The 19,733-nt window shown below is 36.7% G+C and overlaps 1 protein-coding gene across 3 annotated transcripts in view; it reads right to left on the bottom strand.

Moving 5' to 3' along the window:
- Positions 1 to 265: 265 nt before the first annotated feature.
- Positions 266 to 19,733, bottom strand: part of LOC145770733 (receptor-type tyrosine-protein phosphatase H-like) — a 111,220-nt gene continuing 91,752 nt past the window's right edge. For 2 of the 3 annotated variants that reach the window (XM_082582433.1, XM_082582434.1), the window contains 13 exons: positions 18,166 to 18,343; positions 16,652 to 16,776; positions 15,685 to 15,850; positions 10,785 to 10,893; positions 9,872 to 9,919; positions 9,115 to 9,211; positions 8,379 to 8,469; positions 7,828 to 7,901; positions 4,261 to 4,390; positions 3,465 to 3,592; positions 2,610 to 2,770; positions 2,172 to 2,307; positions 266 to 1,180 (listed from right to left, as the gene is read on the bottom strand). In XM_082582433.1, the coding sequence (XP_082438559.1) occupies positions 1,031 to 1,180; positions 2,172 to 2,307; positions 2,610 to 2,770; positions 3,465 to 3,592; positions 4,261 to 4,390; positions 7,828 to 7,901; positions 8,379 to 8,469; positions 9,115 to 9,211; positions 9,872 to 9,919; positions 10,785 to 10,893; positions 15,685 to 15,850; positions 16,652 to 16,776; positions 18,166 to 18,343 (1,593 nt within the window). In that variant the 3' untranslated portion in view covers positions 266 to 1,030. Of the gene's footprint in view, positions 1,181 to 2,171; positions 2,308 to 2,609; positions 2,771 to 3,464; positions 3,593 to 4,260; positions 4,391 to 7,067; positions 7,154 to 7,807; positions 7,902 to 8,378; positions 8,470 to 9,114; positions 9,212 to 9,871; positions 9,920 to 10,784; positions 10,894 to 15,684; positions 15,851 to 16,651; positions 16,777 to 18,165; positions 18,344 to 19,733 lie in introns of those variants that run through there. The other variant, XM_082582435.1, reaches the window with a different exon arrangement.

Raw genomic sequence — 19,733 nt, 5'->3', positions numbered from 1 at the left:
CTTCTACTTTTTTCTCGACCTTTGCTATGTTGACGTGTATTGTTTTTGATATGATGGTCAGAAATAAAAACAACTGAACTGAAGTGAACTAGCCTATGGTCGAAAGCAGCATAACATTTTATGGTAACGAAGTAAGTCATAACGTATCAAAAATAAATATTTGCTCGTTTGTATAAGTTCACAATTGCACAAAGAATCCATTGAACTTAGCAACTATCAATGCTTCATTCATTTATAAAGCAACACAAAAATAATTACAAGAAAGTGAGGTTTAAAATTTTATTGCGAATTAAAACGATGACAATGGACACAGACAATGCGATCAATTATGAGATTTATTACAGAAGAAACGTGATCAAATTGTGATTAGTTGACAACAACGTTGCATGTAACAAATAATATTACAATGCTACTTGACGAATCAAGGCTATGCAAGTATTTACATCATTAGAAGTGAGTCCACTATGCCTGCACTGTCACATGTCACAATGCCAGTATTGTTAATGTGTTACTGTATCATAATGTACATTTCATTTTGAATACCCAGGTGTCACTCATGACAGCGCCAAGACTGATGGGACATTTCAAATAACCGAACTTAACTAACAGCATTTGGGTTGATAATAATTTCACTGTCCATAATTACACCACTGGAACAAAAGTATTTTCTGACGAAAATGACGTTAATAATAAAAACAAAATGGTATGAAGGAATATTACACCACTAGATTCAGATCAATATGTGCAACTGCTGTGTGGTCATGCGAAAATATCAAACAACTTAATCTACCGATAACAAATTAGGTGGGCTTGAAATTTTTAAGTTTAAAGGGTGTTGAATTTTTGTAAAGGTCAAATTAACGTTTGGGGACAGAATAACGTATCGTTGTGGGAGTCTCTTGACTTTTGTGCGACCACAAGCAAAACAATGGCTTTTGATGAGATTAATAAAGAATCATAATTGATAATTTAGATCAACAGAACTTTCCGCCACCAACATAAATGTGACTTTCAATAGAAGCCAAGACCATCATATTGTGACGTCACTCTGGAACGCTGCGTTCTCGTATACAGGTTCCATCGCTGTGGCGTTGGCGTAGATGGGATCCACTTCGTCATAAGCGTCGTACGCTTTGTTAGCGATGTCCTGCACCATCTGGTGCAGGAGGATGTACTGGCTCTGGAGAATGAAGAAATTTGACTTCACTTACAGTTTTAAAATTTGATTAATTCATCAACATTCTTACTATCAATGTTCTAAATAACTGGACATCTAAAAAAAATAAAAAAATGTTGTAACATCTTTATTTCGTAGTAGCAATTGCAACATAAAAGACCAAGCTTATTGGCTTCAATAACAGAAATGATTTATCTCTCACCAAAAAAGCAAATAAAATGACAACAAAATAAAGTTTCCTCACTGGGAAGCTCGGATACAATTTTGAATGTATCATCGATTGTCGAAAGAAAATGTTTCGAGTAGATGGGTAACAACATGTGTAGATGGGTAACAGCATGTATAGATGGATACTAACCAACTGTATGTCTTGAGTTCTAATAGTAAACAGCCTCATTCAATTTACAGCACGACTTTGTTTGTTAACACAGTTTTAGTTATTTACTTTTGTACGTGATTTTAAATGTGCTTGTTTTTTTGGTTTGTTTTTAATTTTGTTTTTACATCCAGATTGTTTTCGAGTACTTGATTCAAAATTGTCAGCAATAAACCAATCAATGATACTTTGCATCTTAATTTCAATCGTTTGTTGTGATTGGGCGCAGATGCTGTTGATGTTAACATAACAAGTTTATCAACAAACAACGATGATTTAAAGGATATTGTCAGAAGTAAGTCAGATATGTAGGTTGGAAATGAAAACTAGCTCTAGCAAAGATCTTCGCATCACGCCACATGGGATATTTTCATAATTGATTTATTGTAATCTCGAAATCTCGAATGTATTATAGTTTGTGACATCAACATAAAATGTATCCGAGGTCATATACCTTTAAAAGGAACTATGCAAATGGTTTGGTTTAGTGTGAGAAGTGATGAGCACCTTCCTACAATACAGGCTACTAAAGCTTGAGAGCAATCTGTTTGCAATGTATGCTTGGGGTAGTTTCTGTTTGGATGATGTTGGTGTTTTTACTACTAACACTGTTCGTACCTCAGTTTGAACCATGTACATTCTGTGCATTCTCATTTCATAGACGATTCCATAGATGTCTACAGAAGATTCCGATCGCAATGTCTGAAGAAGTCGATCCATGCCTATGAATGTACCGGTGCGTCCGACACCAGCGCTAGAATAACACAATAGAAGTCAATGTAAGACCAAAGTCTTTCAAGTGTGTTGCTCAACAACAAGTAAATAATAAGGTTACAAACCATGGTGGAAGGTCAATAAGATTTTAATAAATTTATTAGTCTGGAAACCCTTGATGCTTAGCTTGGGTCGGCATACAACAAGTCTACAATGTTTCATTGGATGAGTCGGAGAAGGAAATTATACTCTCAGCGCAAGCATCAAAATTTATTCCATTAGTTCAAGAAACTCGAAAAGAATTAATCCGTTTGTTCACGTATTTCCAAACAACCACTCTACCTGCAATGAACAGTAGTGGGTCCAGTTTTGTGTCTATTTTCTTCATTGATAGCCTGGCGAACTTTCCAGACGAACCTAACCAGGGTTCTTGTAGTTTGAGGAACTCCATGATCGGGCCAGGCTGTGTAGTGGAACTGTTTGATGTTCCGTGTTTCCAATCCCTAAATTAGGAATTATTTCAAGTATTACCCAAAAGATATTACAATGTTGATATACACAGATCGGTGGATACAAAAGGAGACTGCAATGTACAGACTGAACAATTAGTAGCAGTCTGAAAATTTTGTGATTAGATTTTAACGTTAGATCAAAGCTAAGCTAAGTCATCTCAAACTAAAAATATAAACCATAACTCAAGGCAAAATACCGGATTTGCGACAAGAAAACTATGGATGCTAACAGTGTGTATGGTAATTTGTTTTTCATTTTTCAAGACACCTAAAAACCCATCTAATATCACGCAATGTGAAATGGATCTTTATTGATTTAGCTCAATACAAAAGTGTGCCTCCACCAATCCTACTCAAAATAAACGTGCCTTCATCAATCTTACGCAACACAAATGTGTCTTCATCAGCTGTATTTAGTACATTAACAAATCTTACCCAGAATTACCATGGATCCATTTACGTCACTGAGTCAAAAAAAGTTTTTAACTTTCGTCTTGCTAACAAAGTCATGGGGACACGTAAGAAACTGCCTCTAATCACTTTTCCTAGTTGGGATTTTGGCAGAACCACTGGAGATTGGAGTGAGCATGTATGCCTCTAATTCTCTGTACAGATTATACCTTAGTAAGCTAAGCTAACAGAAATCCTGCAATAAAGGAAGTTGCATGCCACGAAACTAACTCACATTGCTCAGATCAAACTCTCGAATGGTCCAGTCTGGTGACACAATTTCAGAAGTTAAAGTCACTTTCATTCCTTCCATTTGTATTGGTGACTCATCTACTGGCCAGTAGTGATCGCACTTCGGTTTACCTGAAACAAATGGATAGAAATTAAACAGCAGCTTGGCAGGTTAATAATTTTGATTTTCAAAAAATCCAACTTTGTCACGTTTGAAGATAAAGTTCAACAAAAGAATTTGTTAGTTATTCGTTTAAATGAAAATTACACTTACACCATGATAAAACAGCTCTATGAAAGTAATTTCAATGAGTTACAGACTAATCCCATAGTATTTTAGCCTATATCTTGGTTTCGAAGAATTGTTTCATTGGACGACGTTGTGTTGATTATAGTTGATGTATTTTGTTGCAGCAAACAAGAAAAGAGTGATGTAAACTTACATCAATCACAACTAAAATTACACTTTATTAGGAATTCCCACCAACGCGTGTACACTTCATCATCATCATTATCAACTAATCTTGATTATACAGGGCCATGAATTAATCCTCATGTTGAGGGTGTAGCTTATCTGTCTGTTGAGGACGAAGTTTTCCTCTCCACAACTCGTGGTCCAGTAAATAAATGACATCGGTAAGTAATCAGCAAGTTACGGTAAGCTGCCAAGTGACTTAGAGAGTTTTGAGCAGGTAATTTTCTACTTTTTTGCTTAAATGAAACAAATGGACAAGGTGATGCATTCGACTAAAAATTTTATAATTAAATAAACTGCTGTCGCAAACTTCCTCTTTCTTCACCTGATTCAATCACTTGAGTAACCATGACAATGATTCTACTGTTTTGTTCCCACACAAGTCTCCAGAAATGCTCTCTAGTGCCAGATAGCGGACCTTGAGTGGCAATATATTCTCTTTGTTTGTTGTTTCCCTGAATAATAAAATTAAAAAGTTAAAACTTTTGAACTAAAGAACGTGAAAAGGAATTCAACCTCATCAACGATTTGAGTATTGAAAGGTATTTATGCAATGAAAGCTGAGAGGGTTTGTTGTAGAACAACCGGGTATTGTGTGAGACATCCGCCGTTGTTTCAAGCTATGTAGATGAGCCATTGCTTTAACCCGTTAAGGTGGTAATGAAGTTTTCGTAACTGGAGTTACTATGCGCATTTAATTTAGAGACTCTCAGCATTTTTCGTCGCAGTATTACTTCGTAGAGTATTGGGAAGTCCTCAGCTCACAGAGCAACAAGCTTTTGTTTTATTTTGTCGTTTTGACTATTCCAAAGAAGTCAGCTACTGTTTTCTAATGTAATCGCATTATCGCTGCATTGTTTCTGTCAGACTGCTTGTCATCGGAAACAATGTTCAGGCCCGTATTTAGGCGGGCAGAGGGTGCAGTTTCCCCTGGCCCCCATTTTAAAGGGCCTCCCGACGTGGAAAAATGTGATTTTGTGTTATTATTATTATTTTCTCTCAGCCTTTAAAGCTTTTACAAAATGCCTCCTTTTTCTTTCAAGGTTAATTTTTAGTCACAAGGTGGTGACTGAGCTTGGCGTAGCGTAAAGGCATTAGCTGTGTGGGTGACATTCAAGTTACCTAATAAAGTTCTTCTCGCCTAGAGAGCGATTTTTTTTTGTTGCACAGGGCCCCCCGATCTTCAAGCGCCCCGGGCACCCCATCAGTTAAACCAGGCCCTGACAATGTTTTTCGGTTTCTTCATAGCGCTGTTCAGACAATGCAAATAAAGGAAAGCCTAATTAAAAGTGCCATGAGTAGCAGCTGTGATCTCAAAAACGACATTAGTTTTCTTGCGCACAGCAAGAAAACTAAATGAAGGAATGACATTGATTCAGGTAAATCTGATGAAAAACATTTTTTGCAATGACGTAGTGTTTCATCTGAACCACCAAAAGCGCAGCTGTCTGATCCTTCACATGAAAGTGCATTTATCTTGCAGATGTTTTACACAATCGGTTTCATCTGACTGAGCAAAACGTTATTATTTCGTTGCAGTTTCCCATGTAGGCAACAAAATGTAGTCAGGTACAAATTTATCTATAGAGCAGGGCTACTATCTATAGAGCAGGGCTATTTATCTATAGAGCAGGGCTACTCAACTACTTTTAGCAAAAGTCTAGTTACAAAAGTTTAAAAATTGCTTAGGTCCGTTTCCAGACAGCAAAAGCTGTCATTTTTACATTGAGTCAATATCCGCAGACGTTGAATCAATGTAGAAATGACGGATTTTGCTGTCTGGGTTACTCCGTTACAATTCTCATGAAATAATTTACAGTCATACAAATGTAATACGGTATAACAAATTCTATTTGAATAAGACCTTCTGATGATCCGTTAAAGGTGAAACAAGCTGTTAAGGATTCAGATAGTAATAACTATATTTGATTTTATACGTTATAACTACTGTATATACAAAATCCGGTAAAGCGGAATTAGCAAAAGCAATAAGCGAAATGTATTTATAGTTCTGTTAGTCACAGTTAGTGGGAGAATTGGCATTTTTTGTTTCTTGTTGCTAGTTCTTTAAATCTTGATTTTAAAGTGGTGAGAGCGAGTCGAAGGCGAAATCAATTCTTTATAAAGTTCATGTTTGAAAACTCTCTCGCAGCTGTAAGTAGACCCAAACATAATGAGAATTTGCACTGCTAATTTGCAAAGAGCAGGAAAATTATTTGAGAATCCTGCCTTTGACCAAAACTTCTCTGGTGTATTATCACAGATTGATTTTTTTACTGCTATGTTCTCCTGGAATTCAATAAGCTCCAATTGAATTTTTGCTGCGTCTACCCATTTACATACGTCCTTCGCTTCAACTGAGAATTCTGTGGGCTAATGTCTGTTACTAGAAAGGGGTTTTCATTCAACAGCAGCAATTGTTTACCAAGAGAAAAGTCATCTAATCGCATTGCAAAGTTGGTAATCAGCTTTTCAACAAATTGGACATATCTGGTACCTGAATCATTTTTACCTTTGCTCTGTTCCAAAAATCTCGGAAAATGGACAAGTTGTTTTTGAATAGCATGTTTGAAAATTTCTAATTTTTTCTGAAATGCACGAATTGCTGTGATCAAATCAAAAATAGTGTGTTTTTCTCCTTGCAGTTTTAAATTCAAGTCGTTGAGGTGTGACACCATGTCAGTCAAAAACCCAACAATCTCCATTTTTTCATCATCTTTTAAAAATGCCGAAAGTGCCACTGCCTTCACATTGTTTTGACCTTTGAGAAAACCCGATAACTCGTCCCTAATCAACCATAATCTCTCCAAAACTCTTCCCGTACTTAACCAGCTTATATTGTTGTGTGCAAGTAAATCTGTACAAATTGCATTGTTTTTGGAAAGAAAATTTTGGAGAATTGATTTTGAATATTGAATTTTCAAGCATCGCATCCTTTGATCCGTAATTGGGCTTCTTTCTTGTACTAACTTGACTGGGCATGAAGTTGTTCTCTAATACGTTAAATTGCCTACCCCATTTTTTGCATATCAACGATAATGGATTTGGTTTTGTTAAAAAACTAAGTAAATACTGAAAAGGTCCACATTCGGACCGCGGTCCGCCAGTTGAGTAGCCCTGCTATAGAGATTTTTTTTCTTTTGAACCATGATGTGGTTTTACAACAAGCCGGATATGTCGTATATCATTAGACGTCAGCAGTTCTGCTCCTACAAGACCTACAAGTTCTGCTCCTACAAGATGTCACGATTTCTTTCTATCTCTTACCAGGAAAAAGACTTGGAAAAGTTCAATGACGTAGTTTAATGGGTTAAATCGAAAAGCAGTCAATTAAATTCACGGATAGTTCTACTGTTGAGATGATATATAAAAACGCTTGAAGGACTCCAACGAATGGTTCACCACTTCCAACAATTAATCAAAGTAACAGTAAACGGCGATAGATTCCAATGCTTGCGACTATTGATCAAGTTTAACGTAATCCACTCGCAGCTTCTCATACGATTCTAATTTCAATCAGAAATTATATTAGCATCAACTTGCTTTACTCGTATGCAATACTTCAACTTTTGATTAACAATAATCTTTGCTTCTATTACCAACTGCTACTATTACAGCAATGATCTCTCATAACCAACTCATCATAACCAACTCGTCATAATACAACTTCCATCATCACATAACCAACTCATCATGATAATCAACTCATCATAATACAACTCCCATAATAATCATTACGCAAATTACACCACTATTTATAAAAGGTTTGTTCGGTCTAGTAACTTCGAGAAGGTTACGTAATGTTGCATCACACGAACTCATCGTTCGGTCACGTTGCATTGAGCGGCCAAAAAACATATAACAAACAAGACCTGGAATTTCTATTACTCACTGGAATATAATTGGCGTTTATATAATCCGATCCTTGTTCATTGGCATTTGATATTGGAACTCTTGATTTGTCATCTGAAATATGTAAAAGGCACAATATGATTTAGTTTTGCTCTTCTGTAGAAAAGCGTAGATCAAAAATCAATAACTCCTAAAAATCCTGCAATTACTTTACACTGTTCTAGATGCTAATCAGTACTAATCAGCATTATTAATGATTTTGTTAAAAACTGTGATTTCAACAGCAATGGTTTGACCCGATGTGGATATTGATTCGCAAAAAAAAAGTATATTGAAACTTAAACAAATTTCAAATGTTTCATTGGCCCTTGATTGCTTGATGCACTTGTTGTAACATCTTCTGTCACCATTGTGATGCACCACTACAAGACTGTATCTTCCCTATAATCTTAACAACATAATAATATAGGTAAAGAGCTAATCTTAACCAGATGAATAAGATTGTTTAGTTATAAATGGAAGATTTAAGTCCTCGACATGAGCTACTGCTGAAATAAAACAACCAACTCTTTTACTTTAGAATGAGCTTACATGCCAGAATGTTCTTGTATCTGTTCTTTGGTTTGTTCTCCGGCAGGCTTGATGCCTCTGTGGACTGGTCCCTTCCAACCGACAACAATTCCTGAAACAAACAAAATACATAATTTTTTTGGTTCAGGGAGTAATTGGCTTATCATTTGAACTGATGAAAATATTTACTGCCAGAGATATCCAACCACACAACACACGTATTGAAACTAAAGTTTTTGAGCGGACTTCCTAAACCATCGGTGTTGCAGGCTTTATTCACAGAGGTGACAAGCGGTCGTTTTCGATTGTAGAAAGTGATCAAAGGAATGGATTAAAAATACCTGGCCCAAACAGCATGGCCTTCCAAAAATGTATAAGAACCAAAGAAATTGTCAGAGACGTCAGAGACTTTGTAAGACTCCTACGTCACAACTACGTTGCGATGTCATGTAAGAAAAGATGAAGACAAAGCTTAACTATTTGTCTATTCGGTTGCATGACAAGGGTGAGAAAAGATTTTTTTTAGATTTGCGAAAGAACCTATCCCAGCGTCAAATATTTCACTAAAGAAATTGTTCAGCTCGCATTGTATTTATAATTGTCGTTTGCTTTCGCTTATGAACCACAAAACAAGTTGGTCACATGGTGCTAGAAATCTTAGTTTTTTTCATTCATTTCGTTATGTTTTGTGATCGGCTAAAATCAACTGAAGCAACATTGGATGAAGCAGTTTGCCTCATTGCCTTCAGAAACTTACCTGATATTCGTTCGCAAACTTTAAATTGGAGTCAGCATGCATTGAAGTCACGTGACCATCAAATTCACTCAGTTTCACTTTTCTTGAAGTGACTGGCCTGGAAAATATCGGTTGTATGACGATGTACGTCACATTATTAAGTCATAAAACAGGAATAACCATATTTGCTGTAAATTTAAACAGGCGTAGGCATTTTTATGATGTCACAATAAAGGGAAAACAACGCGAACGTAATGTTTGCTTCCAAAAATGGCCCTCATCAAAAGCATAAACAGCTAAGTATGAATCGTTTTGTTTAACGAGGTACAATAAAAAGGCAGATGCCTCATAGATTTCTGGTTACTGATTTCCAGGCTTACATTGACGAAAGTGAAACTGATTTGAGGTTGGTAAACCAGAGATTGAAAATATAATCAATATAAACTTGCGGTCGCTCCAACAGCTAATGCTTTATGAGCGCAATGTCCACACGATGACAATACTGAGCAACTCAATAGAATTTACTACAAGAAACGACAGCTTTGGTTTGTGTTCGAGAGTGAGGTCACAAGTTATTAAAGTGGAAAACTCAGTTACAAAACAAACCAACTGATTATGACAAACAATTGATTATGACAACTCTTACTATCCTGACTTGTTTTTATAATAATGGAATGGGTGCCACCAAGTTCTAACGATGAAGAATAAACCCACAAAGTTTGAAAGGCGTTGTTCATGGAATATGCAACATGAAAATAATCACATCTATGATTCTTACTTGGCAATGGTGATGGGAGCCATTGTGTTTCGAGGTGGCATTGATATTCTACAAAATAATTAATATTATTTGAAGATTATCTTTCACATAAAGTGTGGTGGGTATGTCAAATTACTTTCATTTGTGATCTCACTCCCCAATACACGAAGTTGCACTGCATTGTATCATGTACCAAGTAAGTAGGCCCAACAGCCCAACATGCCTTTGTTTTATGTTCATGAAAGCAACAGCAAGAAGGACGTTAAAGAATCACTAACAACACATTGTTCGGAATTTAACAGAAATGGCAGTTTTAAAACTACAAATCCGCAACAGGTTTTTCTTGCAGAACCTAACGTGTCCTTGCAGATATCTTGCACAAGATGCAAACAGTAAGCCTGTGTTCTGTTTATAACAGCACTGTTGTAAGAAAATACAGTGACAGATATTACATCTCATTGTGTGGTTAGTCACTCATCTTGTCACACATCATCATTATTATACAACAGTGCAATCAGCAATGAGAAAACAAACAAACTAAAATGTTTCTGCAGCTTCAATAAAAAAAGAGGAAGAGTGGACATTACTAAAACATGGTTTCACATCATCCAGCTCAAGAGTGCCTTTAACCACATGGAAGTTTAACCAATATTTGTTGCGGTTTCCAGCTTCTATACATTGAAATACAGCGTCGGCTGCATAACCAAGGGATGAGAGGTACGGCAATCGAACGGTCACCGGTTCGACACCGCTCAAAACATTGCGGCTGTGTCTTTGGCAGGACGATTAAAGGCATATCTGAAAGTGGACGTGAAGATTGACTTCCTTGTTTTTCCGTCCACTAAACCTAAATATTTAACAACTAGGCCTGTCTGGATAGCCAGAAACCACGTCACAATACGTCACAAACCACCCACTGTACGGTACAACATACCCGTCATTGTGCTTCTTCAAATTTCTCCTCCTGTGGTAGTATAAAACTCCAAGGACAATGAAGACTGCCGCTAGGATTCCCACAACAACACCAGCAATCCAAGCCAGATCTGAATAAAGAAAGAACATTCGGAAATGTTCGTTGATGCAGCAGTCTACTGTACGTCATAACATGAATCTAGAAGCCAGCAGAAATTATATTTGACAACTCACATGAGCATAAACTGTTTCAATGTAACTGAGGTAGAAAGCAATTCACATAAGGTTCGTTTAAAATCATTCGAAAATGTCAACCAAAAATTTAAAACCAAGACTTACGCGGTACTTCAAACAAAACATTGCAAACCCCAGCTTAATAAACCGTCAGACTAATAAAATAATGGCGTAACTCATTTTTTCTTGTTTTGAGATAATCGAAAAAAACTGTCTACACGGTTGTTTTTATCATATTTATTGTACAGTTAAACGAAAACAGCATGTCGATGTAAGTACAATGAGCATATATACTTTGATTTGTTTCATTTTGCATCCCATAATGGGCTGGCATGACTTAGGCCATTTTCCGAATGCACTGACATGACTTAGGCCATTTGATAATTTGAGTTTATCAATATGAGTTTTTTAACGGTGACATAATAACAGTGATAATACGACTAGAATTAACAGGAAAATCCCTAATAGCAACTCCAATCTAACGATAGGAGTTATATTTCATGCTAGACTGCATATTTCGCCCTAAAACAGTTCACAGTTGGCAAGACAAGCTGAATAAATTATCAGTAATGAGGCAAATTATCAAAAAAGGAGTGGCACAATGTTGGCATAACATGTTTCATAGATTGGAGATCATTGTATTTCCTCAATTTGATTGGAAGATGGCTTGAAAAAATAGGAATCCATGTAGTGTCACCTAAGTTTGTTTGTGACCGCTGTGGCAGATCTTCCCATTGTGCAGCCTCACATAATTGGACCTTGTACAATGCCTTTTCACTGCTTTCATGATTTCGGCCTCTAAGATCATGAACCGTGGGATCTCCAGCTTTCTTTCCAGGCGTAATACTCAACAAGCATCCAACAAGCATCCATCGATTTTTATAAAATCACTGTGTTGCATCCTCTGTACATTGTTGGGATGCGGTCTGATCCTGGCATTCTGGATGATAATTTCGTAATCTCTCGTCGTAAAAATGTTGTTTACCAATTTTCGCTCGATAATACTGTGCATGCTATCGCACTCCATTTGAGTGAGACCAGCCACGAGGTCCTTCTGAGTAATAGTGATGTCATGCTTCCATGCAAGGGCACAGTAGGCACTAGAGACATTAGAGTTTCTATTTTGATATCCACACCCATCACTCCAAATAACTATCTCCTCCAGACCGGGGCTTCCACAAATTACTTATTCGAAATGATTAAACTGCAAGAAAGCGAATACTTCACAGCGAAAATCAGTTTCTGTTTCATTCCAAATAGAGCAATAAGCATCTTTTGATTCAAGATTGAATAGTGTAAAATTGGTTTTATGATAGGCAGCTTGGTTTTATAATAGGCTACATAAATAGGCTACTGCTTTCCTTAGTTTTAGGACACAGAAGTACAGCCTGTAAATCCATTGTCCATACGGATTTTACTGTGCTAGCGGACTCTTTGGCTTCGTCTTCTCATCTCAAGCTTCAATCTTCAACTTGATATGGTCATCGTATTGTTCCTTGGTAATAATACTGTATTTGAATGAAACACACACGTCGCACTGACCCTTACGTGGTATGAACAGAGCACCCGGCAGCCCGTTGCAACCAGTTCCCCTGAAGCTGCACGTTTCGATGTTATTGGGCCGCAGTGGACATGGAGCTGGCCAAGAGTGTGTGCGTGGCCCTCGCGTAGTTACGACCACCGTAAATAAACATACAAGCAAATGGCCTAAATTGTTTCAATTTGGACCTGGACCAAACAAAGCCCAATGGCGATGATATCACGGGTAACGGGGACAGGCTTGGTAGAGTTGGAAGCCTCCAGCCTGGTTTCACATATTGGCGGCGGATATATAATGATCGTCTTCCAGTGCCTTTTGCCCACGTCTTTTCCATCACAGACTGGGCCTCCAAAGCCACATACGACATCACCATCCAAACTCAATTTGAAGATCAACCAATGCTCGGACACGAGCTGGAGCCGACGATGAAAACGGAGAAGTTCTCATTATGAAATACTTCCCTAAAAAAGGCTGTGCTCAATGGTAGTATTCCTGATGATTCAGCAAGCTCTTTAGCTTGTGGATAAGAACTTCAGCTCATGGAGACATGGGCCCAGGAATGGAACGAGCTGCCACATATCCCTCCCCAGTGTTCTGTTATACCAGCACTATCCATCCCTCCTGGAGCAGACCTCGCAAGAAAGGCATAGGTCACATTGAACAGGATCAGATGTGACGTTGGCTGCACTGGAGCTAATCTGCTTAGGTGGGGGTTGCATAATACGCCGATATGTGTCTGCGGAGCGGTAGAACAAACAATGCAAGACATACTTCACGAATGTTCCATCTTACGGCTCCCAAGTGGAATCACTGGTATTCGACAACTGGACCCAGCTACCGTATCATGGCTGCACGATGAGGCATTGCCAATCTAAGCTACTACAAGTCAAACGAGAGAAGAAGAAGCAAGCTCTTTGTATTGCCGATGAAGTTGGGTTATGGTATAGTTCCAGGGTACAAGAATTTCTTCTTTCTGTACATTGTGACCTTTCTACAGTAATGGGAATCTACAGTAGGCAAGTCATTGAGAAATTTCGCCAAAAAGTGATTTTTCTCTTTTCCCACTTTGGCACATTTAAGCTACCTACACATAAAAGTCAATCCAAACGTTTTAAAATCTATGTTTTCCTTCTCCCATCTGTGAAACAAGAATGATGGCGAAGAACTCAGCAACGAGCTTATGAAGTCGCTAAGTATGATATTAAGCTGAGAATTAATTAGGTACCGTATCCAACAATGACTTGCTACAAAAACCTGCCATGGGTGCGAGAAGACTCCGAAAAACGGCGCATTGAGAAGATCTGACCTGTATCACAGTGTGAGGTGATAAGTCGCACTACCAGAGTGCTAGGAAAATGAAGCTTCTCAAAGGAACAGAGAGAAAACAGATAGATTTAAGTAGGGTGGTTACTTGAAAATGGCCAAGATTACGATACATAGAATAGAAAAAAACATAATTATTTTGTGCTAAATTAATCGTCTTGACTTGTGATAAAGTGGAAGCTCTATTTCTGTACAATTTAGATCGTCGTCTTCTGACCATCTGCTCTGTTGGAGGAAAGCTTTACTTCCAGCAAACGATTAAAAAGATTTGTAAAATAGCCTAAGTCATGCGTTTGAGTTAGGCCATTTGACATTTTTACGAAAATACAACTTTCCCATTAACGTAGGTCTTAGAAAATTACGTGGCAGATGCGCTACATTTTAGGGACGTACAAAACACTAATATCTCAATTTCGTCAAAAGTGAGTTACGCCATTATTTTATTAGTCTGACGAAACAATAGTTCGCTGGAGGGGCATCTTTTCTGCTAAAATTATATTACATTACGTTTGTTTTATAGTCGTCTGCTTGGATTTCTTAAGATTATTACCACACTCTTTCTTGCAATCTTGTCCTGCCTTGTACCTACACAACCTACTAGATACCTAATAAAGATATAGATTTTTTTGCAAAAAGGTAATCTTGCTACATAAGTAATGCAGCTCAAGGAAAACTAATTAACAAAACACTCTACAGTCCTCCCAATGGGACACTGCAAGCACTGCTCCCAAATGAAGCGATTGTCAGATTTTAGACCGAAAGTAGTGATGATTTCAACTACAGTGATTACAAATGTTGTTCTACTTGTTGTGATCCAATAATTATTTTTAACAATTAGCCTACTATGATTATTTTTACCCTTATCAGTAAACAGTTATATGAGTAGCTTACTATCTCAAGAACTGCTCATTACTAAAAAAGTATTCAACATTAAATATCATGTTACAAACAAAATAAACATAAATAATTTCTAGGACAAGTTTTTAAATTTAAATTAATTCAGGCCAGTAGCTTGTATACTTGTCAACCTCCTAGTGGTGAGCTCTGGTAATTGATTCTTGCAATCAAGCGAATGACAAGAAATCGAGACAGAAATTGTAGCTCACAGAGCTCCATGCAAAACCCATAAGCAAAAAGAATGAATAAACGTTTAAGGCATGGACTGGTAAAATATGTCGGTCAGTCCGAACCAGGTTAAACTGTAAAACTATCCAGTGGTAAGTCTCTAGCAAGTAAAAACGTCTCAAAATTGTTAGAAAATAAACAAATGTAGACAGTATGATGTCTGTAAAATTTGTGGTCTTTGCTGTCTCGACAGGGATCTTAAAGCACCATGTCGGAACAACCCATCTTAAAGAGCTGCTGGACCAACAGATTACAAATATTTTTATAAAAAAGAAGAGCTACTAAAAATTAGCTTCTAAATGAAGTAAAAAACCTATTCAAATGTTATCTGGAAGTTGTCATATGCAGATATTTAAACTTGTACCAAATTTGGAAATGGACAAGTAACTGAACCTCCGTTATGGCTCGCACGATATTCAAAAATATAAACCAGGTTATATAGACACAATCATTACGAATCCTTTTCATCTGACACATACTACAAGACACTACAGCAATAAATGATCTTAAACCCAGGAAACTAGCTGTACACAAGCAAGCGAGTATGTAATTTGCCTTGATGTTGCATTTCAATTCTTAAAGCTCTTACATAATTACACATTACAATGCAAAATTTAAACAGAGTAAACCGAGTAGCAAGATTAAAGTTGAGTAATGCAAAAATTCAATTATTCAACAACCAAATAATCACAAATCGTACTTTGATCAAGTGGCTTTGTTGTGACTGGATCTGGTGCTGGTGCATCGGTGTAGCTCAGTTGGCCATTGATGCCAGTGATAAACGATTCCAAAAACACGTTGTATTCAGTTTTCGGTTTGAGCTCACTAACTACATATGATGTTTCCTGGTTACCGAGAGTGACATCCTGAGTAAGATAATTTTGTTGACTACATTTATAACTACATATTCACTGTAGTAATACGATATACCAAAACTCAAATATCTTTCCTCTATGCTGCAAATATGCTTATTGCTGTGTTCCTTCGACTTACTGTAGAGTAGAGTAATACTGAATGTTAAGAAGTAATATTTTCGTCTGCCGCAGCAGTTGTCGTTGACAATCAGACACCTAGAACTATTTTAACACAATTTTATTACAAATTTTAAGCTTCAATTTTCACCCAGTTTGTGCGAATTTAAAATAGTAATACAAAAATATATTTGCTTGCAAATAAAACAATTTTTTGCAATAACATTTTGTTAGACAAAGAAGAAAAACTATTTTATGAAACGCTAACGCAAAAACCTGATACAGCCAAGATATTTTGCATGAAGTTCGTAAATGAGCCACTTTTAACCCATTCATACATCCTATGGCTAGTTACAAATATGAGCACACTCATTGAACGAAAGCCAAGCTAGATAAATTTAAATATTAAAGTTACACAATAGAACTTACATTTTCAGTAGCTAAGTAAAACCACACAGCGTAAAAAAGATGTTTGATAGGCATACTAGCCTACAATTTGTAGCCCAGCAAGCTTTCACTTTCGCTTTTGTTCTCCACATAGTAAATCATTAAACATAATTAGTTGAGAATTAGAATTTGCATTATCAGAATTGTTGGGTAAATAAACAATATTTAACTGGAAGATTTTGAAACTTTTTCCCTTCGGTAACGTTTTTTTTTTTTTTTTTTTATCAACTATTGAAATAACAAACCCACCACTATAGTGACGCTACTTTGCAAGATTCGTAATTTGTATCCCTCAACATAACCAGCAGGGTGACTCCAAGAAACCGTCAGTGAGTCCTTTGATGTTGTTGTATTGTATTCAACTTGCTCTGGTTCTTTAAAAGAAAATTGAAAGTTATTTTTCCATCAGCGTTTGCTTATTTCTCTTATGCAAACTTCGGTATCTCAATAATTTAAAAGGTTAAAGTTTCCAATTTTCAATGCAATTTTCTGTCTGAATGTAATACAACCATGAAAAACCACTGCTTGATTTGTATGAGGTCTTTCATAACTTTGGATGTTGAATTATTGCCAGTATTTGATTGTGCGAATCTTTTTCCTCGGACTGGCAAAGTTTCTTTGAGAGCTTAACTTACGTTTAACGTTTCGCACACTTGAAGAGGTCGTTTGCATCAACATTTTCCCAATAAACAACCATCTGGGACCTGGGTGCCAGAATACATTCTCCCATGATGCATAATCATTAGACAAGACATTTTGGCTTTTGGTTCGAAGTTTTGCAGCAATAAAGCTCGTAATAACTGCAGGAATGCATTGTCATAAAGATTGTTATTAAATGACTTTTATTTACAAAATAATTGTAAATAAAAGTGTTTCGAAAGATACTAAACATGCACATACAGCATTATCATCCGTTTGGTCGGTTACGACTCTCGGTCACTATAAACTTTATCCCTCCACAGAATATTGTCATTTTCATACAGCATAGCAATATGCAGGTTTAAATGTTTCATTGTATACATATCATATAAACTTTGTAAAGCACAACGATGTTAATGAAGGAGGAAACTGACAACTTGACTTCTCCACCCAGGTCAAGTCTGGTTCGAGGTTGATAGTAGACAAGCGTAAAGTATCATTTAGGTGGGACTCACTCAGCTTTGATTTCAATCGGTTTTTGTTAAAGTTCACAACCGAGAACGTCTGCTCACACAAGTGTGTTGAACCAAACAAGCTTAACATTTCTTTTTTGCAATCTTTTGTATTTTTGGAGATTTGTTTTATCCAGCCGCTGGTAAAAAGACAAAAGAGAAAGATGTTGCTGTCGGTTTCGCAGAGAAGCTCAGTTAGCAGCGGTCGTTGAATTTACTCGCAAGAAAATGAATCAACGCTCTACTGTATCACTCATTGCAACATTCTCAGGTAGTAATAGTTGACTCCGCAATTATGACGCGCAATGATTTTAACTTTTCTCGCCTGGATTTGTCTGTGAGAAAATACTGTCTTCATCAATTAAAAAAAAGGAAGTTGAATTTGTATGATTTCTGTGTCTGCGTGGAGGCCTGTTGGCCGTTACAAAAACACGCCTTTTGAACTGAGAAGTTACGCATTGAAATACATTCGATATTTAATAAAAGCACATTTTCCACAGTGAATCACGCCAAATTGACAAACAAAAGTCTCAAACACCTGATACCCAACAAAAAAATTCAAAATAAGTTTTGTTTTTTATTGATACGCCCAGGTATCGTAATCCAACTCACCAGAATTTAATTGGAGTTTCGTGCTTGCATCTTCTCTACTCATGACACCATTCGAAAAAGTTGTCACTGATATCGTGTAATTGTTGCCTGGCTCCACCGGGATTTCCCCTTCAATGGTTTCGAAAGGAAAATCGGAGTTTGCGCTATTCCCACTGGTTGTAGTGCTGCTATAGGATACCTGGACATAATTGTACAGCAGTTCTATTGTTTGTATGAAGCAACAGTAAGAAATGAAGTCTCAATCTGAATCAAAAATTTTATTAAAGACTTTTCCTCTAACTCGTTGCAATAACTAATCATCATGTGAACAAATATATCTGTTTCTTTCAAGCTTTTTTATATCATAGATAAAATAAAATTAATTTTATATCATGGATATCAAAGAAAAAAGAAAAAACAAACATAGAAGAACTGACAACACCTAAGCAGGTGTAGTGGGTGTAGTGGTGCACCCATCTCATTGACAAGTGAATTTCGCATTCAATGTAAAAAATGACTTGAGGGAAGCTTTTCATTTAAAATCAGACAGCTTTTGATGTGCTTTGAGCAAGATTATGTGCTTTGATGCAAGTTTAAAGAAGATCCAATGTAGTCTGCTACTTAGCAGTTGTTTGTTTCGCCCATACAAACCGATCAATGTAGTGCACAATTTTTGAATATTTTTGTGAAACAAAATTACAAAATACTTTACCAAAACAATTCAAGGTTTATAACATCAAAGTCATTAATTTAGGGTCTCTTGCTTATCTAACTTCAGCTAACAGCAACAATCTTTGAGTTACAAATATCTAACATTTGAAGAATTGATTGGTTGCACAGAACTTGAAAATACCGAGTAGAAGGTTATGATTAACTTCGAGTATGAAAAACTTTCTCCTAGCTACTTAGTATTTCTATGAGCTGCCAAGCCTATGTTCATGTTAAAATTGATTAAGTCTTGTTATTATTATTTATCAAGTCCTATCATTACTATAATTTATCAGGTCTTATTAATATTATTATTTATCGGATCTAAATGCTATTATTTATGAAGTCTAAGTATCGGTATTGATCAGCCCTAAATAATATGCTAGTAAATGATAGGGGTGCAAACTTATTTCGAAAGTTGTACTGTGAGATGTGCTGCAGTGACTTTTGGGGCACATTCCTAGCCTGATATCGTGTAAACAGCATTGAAGCAAAGAATGTCAAGCATCATTTTCAATACTAATCGCCATCAAAAGAAAACTCGAAACAGGCTGGATGTGAGGCTTGATATAAAGGCCGAATTGTGCAAAACACAACCTAACCTAGAAGAACTGAAAACACTCAAGCAGGTGCACCCATATCAATGACGAGTGAATTTCGCATTTAATGTAAAAAATGAATAATTAGGCTATTTAGCGTTTCCGTGCGAATTTTGCTTAATTTTATGGTGGACCGTGAGTCATTTAAAAAGTCACAAGGGATATGACAGAAATTATTTTAAATTGGAAAATTACTGCTCGAAATGGAAGACATCTGAAACCAAAACCTAAGTTGCAGTTGATGAAACGTCACTGGCAGAACCCCTAAGGACTTAATAAGGT

This window comes from Aplidium turbinatum, chromosome 5, assembly GCF_918807975.1.
Source record: "Aplidium turbinatum chromosome 5, kaAplTurb1.1, whole genome shotgun sequence".
In the NCBI taxonomy this organism is placed as follows: domain Eukaryota; kingdom Metazoa; phylum Chordata; class Ascidiacea; order Aplousobranchia; family Polyclinidae; genus Aplidium; species Aplidium turbinatum.
The sequence above is the reverse complement of the archived record's forward strand: the minus strand, read 5'-3'. Positions and strand labels throughout refer to the sequence as shown.